Below are 18,452 nucleotides of genomic sequence, written 5' to 3' on the forward strand. Positions count from 1 at the left end.
TATATGAAACAAGATTATATTTTAACATACCCATCATTATTTAAAATACTAAAAACCAAATATGCAAAATTTCTACAAGTTAACAAAAATCAATTTTTGTGACAGATTTTGACGTAGGTCCTATTATTCAGAAAATAACATCATATTCTACACTTTTTTCTTTCCTTTTCATTCTTTTTTTTTCTTTTTTTCTGGGTTGTCATTATTTTCCCAATGACTTCAGTTCGTGAATGAATGACATATATGATATGAGCATGATAAACATTCTACCATGATATACGAGTAGATTAACTTCTAAACCTACACACTCTCAAAATAGGGTCTTTGCAAATTGATGTATCTGTTTACGGCGGATGATTATCGGGGTTTTTTTAAGTGACAATAAAGCTTCAGCATTTACCTGCATTATCTTTATAGACTAATTCTCACAATATCTTTATGGACTAATTCATTTTTATTCAATGTTTTTTTTATAACAATGATCACCATTGTTAATGTTATCTTATGATGCTTTTTTTCAATTGTTTAATTGGGTTTCACTTTCTTCTTTCGCAATTGTGTTAGGCATATTTCGAAACGAAATAAGGTTCGTTGATCATTTAGTTTTCGGACTAACGAACCTTTGAAATTACGAACCTCATTTTGTTTTCAGACAGTAAAGAACCTTCGTCGAATTACGAACCTGGGGTCAAAAGACTTGGATGATGCATTAACAACGATATAGTAAATTTGTCATGATTTTATCCATTATTTCACCCTTAGAGACCTCTTTTCCGTTACCATGGTTACGTTACTACACTTCTGATTTGAACTAATTGAAACCGTTGAACTTAATACCCCCATCTCACTAGATGGCGATTCCGCTGCGATCGTCAAAAATCGACATAGCGTGGTATTTCGTAGCTTGTTCGTGGCTTGATCTTTTTAATCTTCTCGGTCGTACCTTGATCTTTTCTGAAACGGCAAGGATCGCCACCACCTTCCTGGTCGCCAGACAAATTTGAACATGTTCAAAACTTACGTAGCGAGATCGCGGAACACTCCAGTGAGAAAGCACCTGTCGCCGTTACTTTCTCCAAAGCTTGCGACGCCTCCTCATTGGTCAATTCACTAATCAATCAATTACCTAGTTTTAACCAATCAGAATGCCCGACAGAAACACGCCTCCGAGTGCGCATTTCTTGTGCGCAATAATAAGGCGCAGGTGCGCTCTTATTATTTTGGACGCGCGTTTATACCGCAAATTGTATTTTTTATTGTGTGTGATGAAGCGAGGAATCAATGCATAGAATCTATAGCCTTTAGTTTGACTCAAGCATATTTCAATAATATATATTTTTGACAAGCTTTTAATAACGAGTTTATTTTTTTTTTCTTCTTCATCTTCCAAACATCCATTGACAAGCGAAGATGGGAAAGAGCAACGAAGATTCTAACAATAGTAAGACATTCAGCGACCTTACACCACTCGCGGAGATATTTAGATCGAAGATTATTGAAGACTTCCATCTTCTCGAGAGCTTTGATGACCATGGTCACTCAGAGGCACCAAAATTCTACTCAAAGGATTTTGCTGGTATGTTTGTTTGTTTGTATTTTTTTTAAATCCCGAAACATGTTATTTTTGAAATGGACCAAAGAAAGCAAGAAAGGAATCGAGAGAAATAAATGAATCTATGAATAAAGGCAGCCAGAAAGAAAGGAAGAAAGAAAGAAAAAGAGAAGGAAAGAATTTTTTCTAAAGAAAGAAAGAAATAGAAAGGAAGGAGGAAGGAAGGAAGGAAGAAAGAAAGAAAGAAAGAAAGAAAGCCGGAAGGAAGGAAGAAAGAAAGAATGCGAAGAAAGGCAGATGGGTGAAAATCTGAAGTAGGGGTAAAAGGGGAAAAAATGAGGAGCTAGGAAAGAGCATATGAAAATGAAGGAGATGTGGGATAAAAGTGACATTTTCTTTTTTATTAAGCTAGCTAGGTCTACTGTATAGATCTAGACGTATCTTTAATTATAAATAAATCGATAGGTAAACGGATAGAAATAGGTAATGCCAATATGTCTGTTTTTTTTTCTCAGATGAGGAAACACTGAATAAGATGATGTTGACTAATCCACATGGACTGGTCAAGTTCCAGGCCTATACTCGCAAGGACAAGGCGGAGAATGTTAGTAGGATTGACAGAAGAAAGAACCGTGTCCGAAACAAAAACTCAAAGAATCCTCCTCTGGACATGTGGGCTAATTACGTGCTTGAAAGTATCCTTTCCAAAACAATTATTGGAAATCAGGATGTGCATTTCATGAAAGGATTTGTCAGACGTTTTATCCGACAAGTCCCATTTTATCCGACAGTTACCATAGGAACAGTGCCTCTCAGCCAATCAAAGTCATGGAAAGATGTCAGATCTGACAACTTGTCGGATGAAAATATTGATGAAACGCTCCTCAGGATGTGACTTTCGGGATCAAACATTACCCGAAAGTTGGGCCGGCAAGTTAGGAAATTTGCTGAGTTGGCTGCCTATTAGTATGGATTGAGTATGTCCGATTACTCAACAAATACTTATTTGAACCCCATTCTTATGACTTTAAACCCAGGGGCAGCGATCCGGGGGGTGGGGGCACGGTGCCCCCACACTTTTTGAAGCACTGAAAAGTGCCCCTTTTTAGGCAAGAAAAATGCCCCCTCACGAACCTGACGAGGACCCGTTTTAGGTGTTACCAAGTGCCCTCTCTCGCAGAAGTGCCATGTTTTTAAAGCAAAAATGCCTCGAACGTGTTCTGTTCCCCTTTCACCTGAGAAGGACCCGATTTACGTGATAGCAATTAAGTGTCAATTCTTGTATCATTGCCAATTCTTACCAAAAAAAATGTTGTTACTACAAATCTTGTAAGGATAATCCTACGTGCCTTAAGCTTCATGAGTGATGTGAGTGGGGTGGATAAGCAGGGACGTACAGATGGGGGTGGGGGGCTCTTGCCCCCAATTTAAAAAAAATAATAATTAAACAAAAAATCAAAAGAAAGAAATATGATGATTTTAATTATTTTCATGAAAAAAGTCTTTCGAGAATATTCATTTTTTCTCATCGAAATTCCCTTTGTTAACTGAATGGGTGCACCATCTTGGGATGCCATTCACTATTACAGCTCACTGTATCCCCCTGAGATATCTAATTTTCAGAAAATAGAGAATGCCATAAAACTACATATATTTTTTGTGAAAAGTAGATTAGTAATTCAAGTCAGAGTTTTTAGTGCATATCGTTTCCCTATTTGCACCTCCATTTTGCTATATACATTATGTCCTTATATTAATGTAACACAATAACATGTAGTGCTTACATTGTACATGTACATTCTAAATTCATGCATGGGTAATCGTTATCATACGTAGCATATTTCATTTTTAGGATCATTTTTCTTGACTTTCATATAAACAGCATCATTTTTTCAGAACTTCATGTTGATACTTATCCTGTCAAATTCTCTTTCTCTTGGATTACAATCAGGTGAGTTTTTATTTCATCCAACATTCTTGAGTGACACGTTACTTGTTTGTGTTTCGTTTTTATTTCATTTTTTTTTTGAGAGAGAGAGGAGAGAGGTGGGAGTATTCTCAGTCATATGCAAGCCTTATTCTTATCCATCCAGATTCAATGAGTATTTCAGAGTAGTAAACAATAACTCTGCATGGAGTAACACTATAGCGTTTTTTCTTACAAAGAGCTTTACAATTTCCTCCACAAGATATGCATAATTATACCTATGTCTTCTATTTTTTTTGGGGGGGGGGACGGGGGAAATAGTAGTAAGAAGAAGGTGATAAACCGACTCCTGAATTATAGGAAAATGGAAAGGGGCGACGTCGAGTGGACAGGTGTGATTCACCGCAGAGTTTTTGTGTAATCAAAGGATTAAAAAAGGGGGGGAGTGGGAATCAGGACAGATGAACAATGAAAACTTTTCTGTCTCAAAGTAACATAATAGTGTAGAGCCTTTCCATACTGCATGTGCTTTACATGTACATTATGAAATAAAATTGTTGTGTATGGTACAGAAATTTGTGTGCATAGGGGTTAATATCTTTTATTCCGAAGTAGAAAAGAGATTGAATAGAAGGGCCACATAATCTATATGTCAGCATTCACAATATTAAAAAAAAAATTGTGCTCGCGTAGAGGAAAAATATTTTAAAAGAATTTTCATCATCATCATCTGTTCTTTTTAACCCTATACTAACAGAGGTAACGGATAGAACTGATCCCGGTCTCGTTGGGATCCGTCGATTTCTTGAGATCTTTGATTACTGTGCACTCTTTCTCTTCATGGTTGAAATCCTTCTCAAATGGTTGGATAACTTTCCATTATTCTGGAAGAACGGGTGGAATATATTCGATTTCGTTGTCACAGTTGCTGTAAGTTTTTTTGTCAATTTAGATTTCAAAATATCAATGAATTATAATAATTATTATTATTTTATTATTATGATTATTATTATAATTATTATTATTTTCATTATTATTCATAATTATTATTATTTGTTATTATTAATATTATCATTATTATCATCATATTGCTTTTGTTGATGCTGTTGTTATTATCATTATTATTGTTATGGCACTGCTTTGACATTTTCTACAAGGGAAAAAAGAATATCATCATAATCTGTTTGGTTGAAAAATAAATATTTCCTTCCAAAATTAATTAAAAGTACTAAATATGTATAGATAAACCAGGCCAATAATACATATATCAATCAATAAATAAATTTTATATTTGATTAAGTTGACCATCAATCGATCGATCAGCAACACAAATAAGGTTAAACCAACTTGTATATCTCTTATTTTTACCTTCATATATATTTATTGTCGATTCTGGGATTTGGAGAAGACACTCTCATTTCACATTTTTAATTTGCAATTTAAGAGTTTATCAACGAGTTATAATGAATGAACGAATCCCAGCTTATACAACCAATCGCAAAATGATATTGCGATTCGTAGAGAAATAGGTGAGCTCTAAACCAATCACATTTCCTTTATTTTTTTTTACTAATTTGTAGTCTTTCATACCAGAGATCATCGCCTCAGCAGCGGGGGACCTCAAGGATCTGAAGGTCATAGTCAGTAATATAAGAGTTTTCCGAATCTTCAGGGCTCTCAAGATGGTATCCAGATTCAGACAAGCTCGTCTCATCGCCCTGGCAATCACCAAAGCATTCAATGTAAGATCCAAAATCAGTTCAACATCATCCCTGAAATATTTGACAAAAATAAGTTAATCGCTCGCTCGTTTTATACGGTGTGCGCAATTACCTCATTTTCAATTTTTTAATTACGAAATTAATGCATGTAACATACTGGACCATTAGATTTTAAAATTTTACGGGGTGCACCAGCACCCCCCCCCCCCCTATATCACCGCCTGTAGTGTATAGGTGTTGGGATATGGATGAGGAAATTTAAATTCACAAAATTCTTGTGAAAGCAGGATCTCGAGCTTACATCGAAAGCCTTCGATGTAACATCAGCCTGGATAAGATTATAGCTCTCGCGAATCTTGAGTATTACGAGATGTATGACATCGAGACTTGAATTCGAGAGCTTTGCTGGAAAGGAGTACGGGGCGAATTCCTTACCCAAAAAAAGAAATACATTGGCGGATCCAGCCTTCGCCAATAGGGGGGGGGCGGCGGAATTTTTTTCAGCCATATTTTCCCCGATCGGTCGCTCGAAGATGATTTTTTTTTTATTTTAAGGGGGAGTCCTAATAGTCACTTCTCAGCTTTATTCTTATGATATATAATATCATAATCCTTATTTATATAATGCGAAGCGCGAGCTGAATTATTTTGGAAATCCTATGTACTTTTTTCCTAAAATTTTAAACATTCTGGGCAATGTGAACAGGATAGGTATAACGAAACAATTGTGATGCGAGCGCGAAGCGCGCGCGGAAAAAGAATCGACATTTAGACCTAAAAAACGGGACATTCTATTCATGTTTTGTAAATCATGAAAAAGAATGGGTAATATGGATCTTTCCAGGGGACAAACACCTTTAACCAACCTTTATGGAAAATAAAAAAGTGCCCCTGTGGGAGGAAAGCCTTCCTCCTTGTGACCCTCAGTCATTCGATTGACACTTGTCTGTAAGGAGAAAGATCCTTCAAACATGAAATCCAGTAAATACAAAAAGGTTAAGTGTCAATACACATGGATGGTTATTTAATCATTTTCAATTTGTTTCTATTATTTTTTGTCATAACTATTAAAATATCCTTCCTTCTCTCCCTCTTTTGCAAAGAAAAAAAGAAAGAAAGAAACCCCAGCAAGGACAAGGAGATAAAACGTATTCTATCATATTGCATAATATTGACAGTTTAGTAAATATTATAGTGTGGGATGCTTTGCGACCAAACATCCAAGGTTAGTTGCAAGATATTGTGGGCGGTTATAGATGACAAAATGTCTCAAGTATTATAACACAATCGTGTGTACATCCAACGCGCGACTGAATAAGTTAATGAGGAATAATTGCAATAGTTATATAACTTCCAATAGCTGATTCTTGCTGAAGGAAATAACGCCATGGCTGGGATTCGAACCCACGACCCTCTGTTTCAAAGTCAGAAGACTTATCCACTGGGCTACAACGCTCCACGCAACCATTACCATTAATGCGAGCGCAAATCGCGAGCCAAATGTTCTTATAAACTGTCATGAAAAGGGGATTTTATGTAGTTTGTTGTATAATCATCTTGAGACATACATAATTCACCAATAAAAATGCGAGCGCGCAGCGCTAGCTGATACGTTTTGACAATCAGACCTGAAAAGGGATATTTTGAAAACTTTATGGAATACACAAAAATAATAGGTACCTGATAAATCAAATTTTCGAGCGCGCAGCGCGAGCAGAAATTGCTAATATTCAGACCATAAAACTGACATTTTTTACAGAGCACTTTTTTAAAAATCAATTTGTAAATCACAAAAAATAATGAAAGTTCGATTTCCGAGGTGATATGTGTTTTGTATATTGACTCCCAAACTTGATATTTAAACTCCATAATGAACAAGATATGAAAATCACCAAACAGGCAATGCGAGCGCAAGCGAAAATTTTATATAGTGACATGAAAGATTATTTTCATTTTCCAAGTCTTTCCCTCATCTTATTTTATTCATTCGTCTTCTTCCTCTTCTTTTTTTCTCCTCTCTTTTCCCTCCTCTTCCCTCTTTTTTCTTCTTTTCCCTTTTTCCCTTTTTTTTGCTCCGCCAATGGGGGGGGGGGCGAGCCTTTCGCCCCCCTGGATCCGCCTATGAAATGAATACGGAAGATCCCCTCGTCATACCATCCAAGACGCGAGTTAGCTTTTAACATCAAGTCTGTCCTGGGAATTACGGCATGCTAAGTCTGGTTTGAGTGGGATAATTATAAAGAATATGAACCAGGGCGCGATATCATAAAGTTGGCATGGTCGTAACGACTTTGCGCACGACGAGTGGCCTTCTGTTACGCGCCCTAAATTTACCCTCTGTTTAACATAACCATGATGATGGGAGTGAACTAATTCTTATCAAGTTTTGAGTAATACATCTGTATACATGTAACTTTCAAAAGTTTGTTAATAACAAGAATGTGGTAAATGATGGCGATTTTAACTTGATTGCTAAGAAAGCATGAATGCTTATACGCAAGCAGCCACAGGACCGACGGCTTATATAAGGTCCTCTCCGAGGGACCTGATAATGATTATTAAATGCTTTACTAAAGGGCACTAGCACACTCACCAAGTGGGAATCGAACCAGGATTACCGGATTCCGAATCCCCGCGCTAGGCCTTCCGACTGAGCTAACGTGCCTCATATTTAATCTGAAAATATTGAATTTATACAAATTATTGCGACCAATAAATCAGTGTAGCACAAAATCTGAAAAGATCGAATTCATACAAGTCATGTAGCGCAAGATAGATTCACTACAGTGAAAAGTAGTGCCTAACCTACGAACAGCTTCAATAAACACAATCCACTTATCCCATAAATTACTTTTAATAGGCCATATTGCAAACTATAATTCTTGTGATAATTTCATAGATTTAAATCACTTTATAATACAGTATGCCGCCTAATATGCTTTCCAAGAACAATACTATAGCTATGAATAAGTAAATAGATTCTGTTCTAAATGTTGTAAGACTCCTTTTTCTCTTTCATATCTTATAGAATGATGAAAAACAATCGTGACGACTAAAATCTGAAATAGATAATAGATGAGCTGCTTTGTCAAAAAAAGGGGGGGGGGCGAAGAATGTACAAATTAAGTGTACGTAAATTGATACACATGAAAATGGATCGAATAAATAGTTGAATGACAAACTGGTTGGTTGATCGTCTTTCTTCATTAACCAAGGACGAAACAAAATAGATTTACTTGGAATTGATTGAACAAACAAAAAAATTAAGTCCTTTAATGGTATTTGCTCTGGGGGGCCTTTAGAAACACTTTAATCTAGGCTTATATTAGGGCCTGATTATTTATTTTTTCTTTGTTTTGTTTTATCTCAGGCGATGTCGTTCATCCTCGTCCTCTTCCTCCTCTTCCTCTACATCTTCGCCATCACTGGTATCATTTTCTTCGATAGTTACTCGAGATCAGTGAGAGATGACCTCATCTATCAATATAGCTTCGAGTATGTGATCCACAGTGCCGCAGCCACACTAACTAAACCCATTCCAAACCGAGCGACGGTCTGTCATTCGTAATAACGTCATAGCTTTTGTTGGTGAAGAGTCGGTTTGTTAAGTGTGACTGATGCAGCATTACGGCTTTAAAGGTGAAGTCCACCCCAGAAAAAGTTGATTTTGATATATAGAGAAAAATCAAACATGAATAACGCCGAAAACTTCATCAAAATCGGATGTAAAATGAGAAAGTTGTGACATGTTAAAGTTTCGCTTATTTTTCACAAAACAGTTCTATGCTCAACTCAGTGATATGCAAATGAGAGACAATTAGGACCCCCTTGCTTGAACCACAAAATGTTAAAATAATTGAATTACATGTGTTCAGGGAGGAATGAAACAAAGTTTCACATGACAATGACAAGAAAATCAAAATATTTCATATAATAAAATACAAAAGAAATAGTGAGTGGAGGATGTCATCGGTCCCCTCATTTGCATGCCGACCAGGATGTGGAGCGTTTCATCAATATTTTTTCCGACAAGTTGTCAGATCTGACATCTTTCTCTGACTCTGATTGGCTGTGAGGCACTGTTTCTATGGTAACTGTCGGATAAAATGGGACTTGTCTGACAAAACGTCTGACAAGTCCTTTCATGAAACACTCCCAGATGTGCAAATTAACGTTTTGAAAAATTAAGCAAAACTTTAAAATGTTATAACTTTCTTATTTTACATCCGATTTTGATGAAATTTTCAGTGTTATGTTTGTTTGATTTTTCTCTTTCTATTCAAAGCAGCTTTTTGTTGGGGTGGACTTGTCCTTTAATGACACCCTTAGTGTGGTTAAGGGGCAGGTGGCGGTTACTTGGTAACAATGTTTTCATGCAATGTGATGAAGTACTCATCTCAAAAGTAAATAATGAAAGATAGGAGTGGTAAAGAATTATACTCTCTCTCCGACCAGTTCCACTTCTTCATTTTTTTCTCCCAAATTATTTATTTATCTAATTGTTTATTTATTTATCTATTCATTTATTTGTTTATTCATTTATTTACTTATTTATTTATTTATTTATTCATTTATTCATCTTTCTATCTATTCATTTGACTTATTTATCTATTCATAAATTCATTCGATTTTTATTCGGTCAGGTTTTAATCTATTAATTTATTCATCCATTTCTTAATTAAGAAAAAACCAAATATTCATTTGGTTTTGTATTCATTATCACCCTAAGTAATTTAGATAATGCAATGATCATCCTCTAATTCATTCCTTGGTATGTTAATTCATGCATATTTATTTATTTATTTATTTACAAGATCTATCAATTTTCATATTCGTAAATCCCTCAGTAATTTAGGTAACGCGATGATCAACCTCTAATTCATTCTTTAGTATGTAAATCCATGCATATTCATCAATTTTCGTATTCATTAATCCCTCAGTAATTTAGGTAACGCGATGATCAACCTCTAATTCATTCTTTAGTATGTAAATTCATGCATATTCATCAATTTTCGTATTCATTAATCCCTCAGTAATTTAGGTAACGCGATGATCAACCTCTAATTCATTCTTTAGTATGTAAATTCATGCATATTCATCAATTTTCTTATTCATTAACCCCTCAGTAATTTAGGTAACGCGATGATCACCCTCTTCCAATTGTTTACCTTGGATCAATGGTATAAGATCTTGAAGGATATGTGGAAAGTGATGGGGAGTGTTGCTCCTACATTCTATATCATGCTGTGGATCTGCATCGGCTCATTCATCTTCAGAAACATCTTTGTCGGGATAATGGGTATGTGTCGTTCGATGCCCCCACCTTCATTCACCCCCACTCTATATATCTCTTCTCATTTCCCAATTCCCCCTTTTACATCCATGGCATGCTCCACCCACTCTGTTATCGTTTCGTTATAAGTATCTTCTAATTTCGAGACATTTATGTACACGTACATGATGATTATTCCCGTGAGCGAAATCTCACAAAAGTGATATGCATGATTATTTCTAAATGAGCTTCTTCTTTTTTTTCTTTTTACTTAATGATATTAGTAAATAAGTTGAACGACTCAAAGGGGTTATTTCTCCTCCTTCTTTCAGTTTGTCACTACGTATATCAAGAAGCTCATAGTTGCACCCCTGTTTCTGTCGTCCCTTGTGATAAACGGTTCCTATAATGCATCCAGATTGTTTATTGCACATTAAATTCATTTTTTTTCGATTCACACCCCCTTAATGCTTGAATACATCGTTTAAGTGAACAACTTTCAGAACATTCGTAATGAGTTGTTCGTTGAAGTGAAAGAACACGAGGTAATGGTTCAAATGCAGCTAGATGCTGAGAAGTTCAACGAGGAGCTTGAAAGACAAGACCAAGAACTCAACGCAGGAAGGTACGTGATCCTCGACAGTGTGGAGTGAATTCGCACGCAGTGGCAGATTTGGTAGGGGTCCAGTCATTCCCACCCCTCCCCCTAAAAAAGGGAAAATTTTAAATTAAAATGTAATGGCAATGGAAAACAAAATTTTATCCACCGGAATTCTTAGTCCAGTGATCACAATAAAATATTTCATGGCCATCTGTGTTCAAGAAATTACAGCAATGTCAGAGCTGATTTTAATTGTAAATAAGAAAATACATAGCAAATCCCCCGCCCTGCCCAAAGTTTTCACGATAATGCATCTTAGCGGATAGAGTGATTTTATCATTGTCTGTATTTGTCGTTTACCCTCTGTTTCTTCTGTCATTTTGCATTTATTCTTTTGGAAAATATTTTGTTCTTTCTAAAAATAAAAAAAATCTTTTTACAGTAAGACGAATCAAGATAAATGCGTATTTTTTTTCTTTTATGATCGATTTTCAACTCGCCCATTTCGCTCTCTCACGAAGCCAAAAACGGGTTGATCGACTTTTATCGCTATGCCATCAGTCTCCCTTTTAGTAATTACTTAATTGTGTGACTTTGAGAAACTCATTATACATGACTGTGTAACAGTTCTCATCGGAAACCATTTTAATCACTGCAATACAACATCTAAGATTCGAGCGAGTCATCACCGATAAAGATATGAAAAATAAGAAAATTTAGTTCTTAAAATTGAAATTTCATTAATCACCTCCAGAACACACTCAAAAATAATATTTATATTCCATGTGCTACTCTCAGGTTGGTGAAGTCACTATGTTTTTTATTTGTTTTCAGAGTACTAGATAATAAACTATTTTATCTACTTTTAAGAATACTTAATTAACCTTTTAAACTTGCTTTCATCCTTTCCCATGTTGACCATAATACAGGCGTGCTTCTAGTTCGAGAGGACTCGAGGTCGAGTCAGTAATGGAAACCATTCAAGAGGAGCCATCAAGGTAATTATTGCTCATACAAACAAACCTTCAATCATAATCATTTATAGTTCACGTTCTCTTGTTTGTCGATTATTGAAAGAAATTATATTGAATAGAACTTTCCCTTTTCACTGGCAAAACCTTTTTTGTTTAATGTTTCTTTGTTTACCTTTTCTGTAGAACAAAAAAAAAGATATATTGGGTATCATCATCCGTATCTTGACACAAAATAAGCGGGAAATTCAATATTGTATGATGATTGCGGATGTAATGAGATGTTGCGCGAAAATGGGAGTGTATTAGAACATGATGAAGACACAAAGGAAAGGAAAGAAAAGAAAGATTAATGAGAGACGAGAAGAAGGGATATAAAGAAAGCAGGAGATAATGAAAAGGGGTGGAGAAAGGAAGAGAGAGGGGAGAGGGAAATGATGCAGAAAGATGGTAAGGAATGCCTCTAACAAGTGGGTAGAGGATTCGATGAAGTATAGAAAATGAAGATGGGAGAGTCGAGAAAACCAAGAGAAGCGAAGATGAAAATAAAATTTCGCTATCAAATACATTGTAGTAAGACAAAAGTAGAATGGTAGTGGTACTAAAGGCAGGGTTAAATGGACCATTTTATTCACCAAGATGATCATCATGATCATTATGGTAGTTTTCAGCTGTGATTGATTAGATGCTGTGATCCCTGTATCATTTTGTACATCGATATCGCGTAATATAAAGCTTAGCGATTGATAGGGATGCTGATTTTTATAATTGATTGCATTGCGTACAAAATTATTACCTGTTATTAATTAATCGCATTACTTTCAATGAATTTCAGTGACGACGAGGAAGCATCGACCGAGAAGAGAAGCAAGGAAGGGGAAGAGAAGGCCAAAGAAGCTGAAGAGACTGAGAAAGGACAAGAAAGCAAAGCCGGGCCGCCTCGGAAATCTGGACTTCTTGAAAAACAAAGGTATATACCAAGCCAGGCGCGCCGGAACACTTTCAGTTTTGGGGGGCAAAATCCTGAAGGGGGCACAATATTTTTGACAGCGTGAGATACCGAAGCGATCGAGCGGGAGAGGCTATGGGACCCCCCCCCCCACGGTAAGGATTTTGTGTAAAAATGGAGTATAAAAGTTGCGTTTCTAAGTGCATTCAAAAATAAATGTCTTGAGAATTAAACAGTCTTGGATTTCTTTTTGCTCCTTCTGTTTCCTCCCTTCTGACCCAGCCTGGTGTTTCTTCATGACCAGGGTCGCAGTTCCAGCAAAATTACGAGCCTTATTGCAAACGAAATTGTTTCAAACCAATGTAATATAGGCCTTTTAAAGACTTTAAGATGACAAACATGACCGTACGCAGCCGGGGCCGCCGATCGAGAGGGCAAAATTCACAAAATTCACCAGAAGTGTGCATGAAATCCTTCAATTTTATTCTAGAAAATGCAAAAGCTCCCCCATCACAAATCCCCTCGCTCTTACGTTTCTTCGAAAACTTAGGTCTTGCAGCCCCACCCACTCCCGGGTTTTTTATTTTTTATTTTTGCAAACGTCCATGAATAACAAAAGCTGGGATGAACCAGAGAACATAGCTGCCATCTCGATCTGATTAGTAACAGGTAATGGGAAGAAGTTTTGGAATCTAAAATACATAAGTGCTATATATGAGCTGAAATAGTATCAGACAAAACGCCTTCCAATCATGCCAATGAAAAGGAATAGAGGAAAATACGGGGCTGTGAAAATATCTTAAGATTTTTTTTTTATAGTAGAGCAGTATACTGTGACGCTTATTTTTTTCTTTTATATTCTTTACATTTTTATTCATATCTCGGATAATATGAGTCCGGTCAAGAAGACACTTTCACCGATGATTTTATTGTTTACATGCTAAACATTATCTCTAAGTTGCTTTCGAGTGGGATTCACCATTTTTACAAATCATAAATTATAATCCTCTACACATGATTATTCTGAGTGTAATTTTCTGATAACATGTCTATATTGAGTTGAAATAACCTTGGTAGTTTCTTTAGGGCACTGAATTGTTATTATCATTTGTTTGGCGTCACCTGTGCCTGGGAGGCGAAAAGCGAACTGAATCACTATGATCCACAGGTCTCTCCTCCCGATATAACTGATTGGGGGGGGGGGATACAGGTGGACCTCGACACCGGGGTTTCCCCCTACTCTTATACGAATAGTGCAGTGGGTTCTTAACGTGCAAAGGTGGTGACTTTCCTCTACACGGGGCCTCCATTTAACGTCCTATCCGAGGGACGGAGTGTTTTCCATTGAAACATAGCCTGCATCTATGAAACATGGGAGAGACGTTTACACACAACGCACTGACTTCAGTCATCCGCCCAGGGTGGACTCGAACCTACGATCTTTGGTTCGACTTCGACGGGCAGACGCGTTACCGACTGAGCCATCACCGCTCTCTTGTTATCACTGTATTAACTCAATTTATATTTAGTTGAAAATGAAATAATTGAAACAAGTTTCTCGAGATGTTATGGTTTCTGGGCTTGACAGCTATGACATAGATTCCATATCTTGCTCGAGTAACTAGTGTTCACGCGCGTTAGTGATATCGTGTCCGGTACGGTCTGAGCGTTTCTGGGCGACCGCGCGTTTGTTAGACGACACAGCCAGCATCATAGAATTATAAACCTATATCATTGGTGGACCACTATCAATTTGCCATTCGCTTTTAGTCTGAAATGTATTCATTAAAATGTTAAACGTTATCACACTGTAATAAGATGGAAAAGGTGCTTATCAAAGCTATGTTTCACAGAGGAACTGTTCGTCAAAAGATGCGAGGCTTACTATGATAATGTATTTGCCCCGTCAGGGGCAAAATTTTTTCATTTTTGACAATGGAAATGACAATTTTCAGGCAGAAAAGTGCCTTCATTTACTTTTGTCATTAAATAATTTATCATTTTTCATCTTTCAGGGGGGCAAGTTGGGGGGGCAAAATCTCGTTTTGCCCCCCCAAAATTTTATTTGGGGGGCAAGTGCCCCCCCCCTGCCCCCCCCCCCCCGCTTCCGGCGCCCTTGTACCAAGCTCTATATGATGATTTATTGGACTTCAGGAAATTTAGAATACTTCAGTGGAAAAATCAATATGCTTACCAACCTGGGGCCCAGACTTACAACAATATTGTAACTACCACGAAAACTCAGATGATTGGCGGCTACGCCCTGTTAGTTGCCATCATGGCAAAGTTACAATAGTTGAAAGTGGTTATGAAACGGGCCCCATGGGTCGTGGGGGCCTATATTTCATAGGACCTGCTTTAATGATAAATTTTCAATAACACTTTCAATGTTCTGAAATCATTCGATCTGATCATTTTGATTAACTGATAGTGAATTTGTTATAGAATTGTGTGCATTTTGTTATAGCAAGTATTTATGAAACAGCCAATCTGCAACACAGGGGGAGGGGGTAGCAGGGGTGATTGCTCCCATGATACTTTCAAATAATGAGAGAAAGGGGGAGAATGAAAGGAGAAATCGTAGTTTAAAAAAAGGTGTCCGTTTGAGTCTTGTGACTTGTAAAATAGACGTCCTCTTCAAGATCTTTCAGTCGTCTTCCCCCAACGACGCCTTCCTTGTTTCCGACACACCAACATCTAGTCCATGCATGGTTATAAGGTATTCGGTTTTGATACGACTCTTCATTTAGTTGTTTTGGTGATACATCAATCTCTTTGCATAAATTCATAAGGAAAAGTGTCGCTAGGATTGAAGTAAGCAAGAAACATACGTGTGTAGAATGATCCAGTTGAACTTCATAAATGATATTTGCCTTAATATCGTTCTGCAATGCGTATTAGATATTCTTGCATTAAAGAATAATTAAGAAAAGAAAAACAGATCCCTGCGGCACGCCAAAAGGATAGTCTGGCAAATGAAATCATAATTTACCAACCATCATGTTGATGTTGCGGTTTTCTCGCCCACAGAGATCGTAAAAGCCACAAGAGTGTAGCAAGCTCCGATGCCCTCTTCCGCCGTGTAAGCCGAATGATGGGTGAAACCACCAAGAAATCTGGAGGTAAGATTTTTTTTTCCCTTTTCCCAACTGGCCATTAATTACACAATTTTCATACTTTCCAAGCAACTGTTCGATAGGCTTACAAAAATCAGTGAAATAATTAAATTCAATTGAATTTAGGACTTTTATGAAAGTACAGGCCCTCATTAAAATCCGTTTTACAACTCAAACAAATGCAAGGCTCCATGACATGACATGATTAATTATTATTATTAATAATTACTATAGTAACGGTAGTAGTAGTAGTAGTAGTAGTAGTAGTTGTAGTAGTAGTAGTAGTAGTAGTAGTAGTAGTAGTAGTAGTAGTAGTAGTAGTAGTAGTAGTAGTAGTAGTAGTAGTAGTAGTAGTAGTAGAAGCAGCAGCACATGCGGCGATTTCGTGAGATTTTTTTACCAGGGTGGAGACGATTCTCTCCCTTTAAGATCCTGTACAAAAAACATCGAATGTTGAGGTGCACGCCCCCCCCCCCCCCCCGGCAAAGCCGGCAGTGAGCAAATGGTGGTATGACGTGATTATTCGCCGTTTCATCCATTCATTAATTCGTTCGTTTGATAATTCATGTGTCACGTGTCATTTCAATCATTTGCCAATATTCATTCATTCCTCCTTTCATTCCTTCCTTTCTTCATTCTTCCATTTATTCATCTTCCTTCCCCTCTATGTAAGACTGGGAGAAGATGGTTCATGATAATCTTGAACTGCTAATGAACTCCCCGACCGAGACCATCTGGCCTCGTGATACTCTATTCAAGTATTTTCAGCTCATGGAAGCTTTACAGGAAAACCTACAAGAGCGTCAGGATCTACAGAACTTGACATGTGAGTATCCGATCACTTGAAAAAAAGAAGGATCTACTCAGGGCTGGGCGGCGCTTTGAGATTGGGGGCAGCAAGACGAGGGCTGACCGCCGGTGTGATTTTTAAAGTACCACATTATTGAAAAGGAGGGAGAAAGAAGAAGAAGAGGAGGGATAAAGAAGAGAAATGAAATTGAGATCTGTATCGCGTCAAATTATTGACAATGTCTATTGAGAAAAATTAAGTGACGTCACCATTATGTCGTCTTGCACTGCACTCCTATAAAAACACCCGGGCACCACCCCTATCTGTCATATTGTATAAGGGAGAATGAATTTCACATTTCAAAATATTCTACATCACGTAGTGTTTAGGCATCAGTTCGGCTATAGTTCTTTTCTTTAATTAAGTGTGGAAAATATTGGTTCCTTAATAAATGTTGACATCAAAATAATGCAACATTGAAAATTTTCTGAGATCGAAAATACAATATGACTACTTAAGCATCGGAGAAAAGTAGTAACCTATTTTTTTTGTTTTGTTTAATGTTATTTGTCAAGAGTTTTTCGAAGGGTACTATATAGTAATAGCAAGGTCAATATGATAAAAGGCAAAATAAAATGTACATTTTAATGATGCAAAACATAAGGCCAATAAAGCGTTTTCTTCAAATACAATCGGAAAACAACAAGAGGCGATATTAGATGAAAAACCATCATCTTGCGCATTGCTTGCGATGAATACCGTTATCCATTAATGTATATTCTCGTAATCGTTCTATTTATTCCATATTTCTTACTCCCATAAGTATTATAAACATCATATATTCCCGCGGTGTGTGTTCATCGATCGATGATTACCCTGGATTATCACCGCTCGACAAAGCTGTCACCCTGCCGATATATAGCGTATGATGATGGTTACAAAAATCAGCTCAGCGAAAGTTAAATCCCCATGTCCTCATTCACCCACGTATCAAACACGCTAAAATGCAAAAAGAAAATGAAATAAAAATAAAAATAACAATAAAAATAAAAAATGTGACGTCGTCACCCCGACTTAATATATTTACCCATACAAAAACTTGTAAAGCCCGTTGCGATAATGATCTTGTCTTCGAATCAACATCGATAATCAAACACTCGAACAAATACATGACTTTAATTCAAAATAATATTCGTATCATAGAGTCTATTTGCTGCTTATTTTGTCTGTATAGTCTTTAAAGGTCAAGTCCACCCCAGAAAAATGTTAAATTGAATAAGTCGAGAAAAATCAAACTAGCATAACGCTGAAAATTTCATCAAAATCGGATGTAAAATAACAAAGTTATGACATTTAAAGTTTCGCTTATTTAAAACAAAACGGTGATATGTATAACTCAGTGACATGCAAATATGAGAAAATTGATAATGTCCCTCACTCACTCACTATTTATTTTATTTATTAATGTTTGAAATATATAATATTTCATTCTTTACAGATTTGACAACAAAGACAAATTTGACTGAACAATATAGTATTAAACAATGCTAATT

The 18,452-nt window shown here is 36.6% G+C and overlaps 1 protein-coding gene across 1 annotated transcript; it reads left to right on the plus strand.

Moving 5' to 3' along the window:
* Positions 1–1,410: 1,410 nt before the first annotated feature.
* Positions 1,411–16,955, plus strand: LOC121414896 (cation channel sperm-associated protein 2-like). Its single transcript, XM_041607945.1, has 13 exons — positions 1,411–1,576; positions 2,068–2,247; positions 3,435–3,503; positions 4,237–4,409; positions 5,060–5,221; positions 8,571–8,695; positions 10,327–10,499; positions 10,962–11,097; positions 12,003–12,071; positions 12,880–13,014; positions 16,024–16,075; positions 16,420–16,493; positions 16,781–16,955. Exons 1-13 carry the CDS (start codon positions 1,411–1,413, stop codon positions 16,953–16,955), a joined length of 1,689 nt encoding a protein of 562 aa, XP_041463879.1.
* The last annotated feature ends 1,497 nt before the right edge of the window (positions 16,956–18,452 follow it).

The sequence above is a fragment of the Lytechinus variegatus genome, chromosome 5 (genome assembly GCF_018143015.1).
Source record: "Lytechinus variegatus isolate NC3 chromosome 5, Lvar_3.0, whole genome shotgun sequence".
NCBI classification, from domain to species: domain Eukaryota; kingdom Metazoa; phylum Echinodermata; class Echinoidea; order Temnopleuroida; family Toxopneustidae; genus Lytechinus; species Lytechinus variegatus.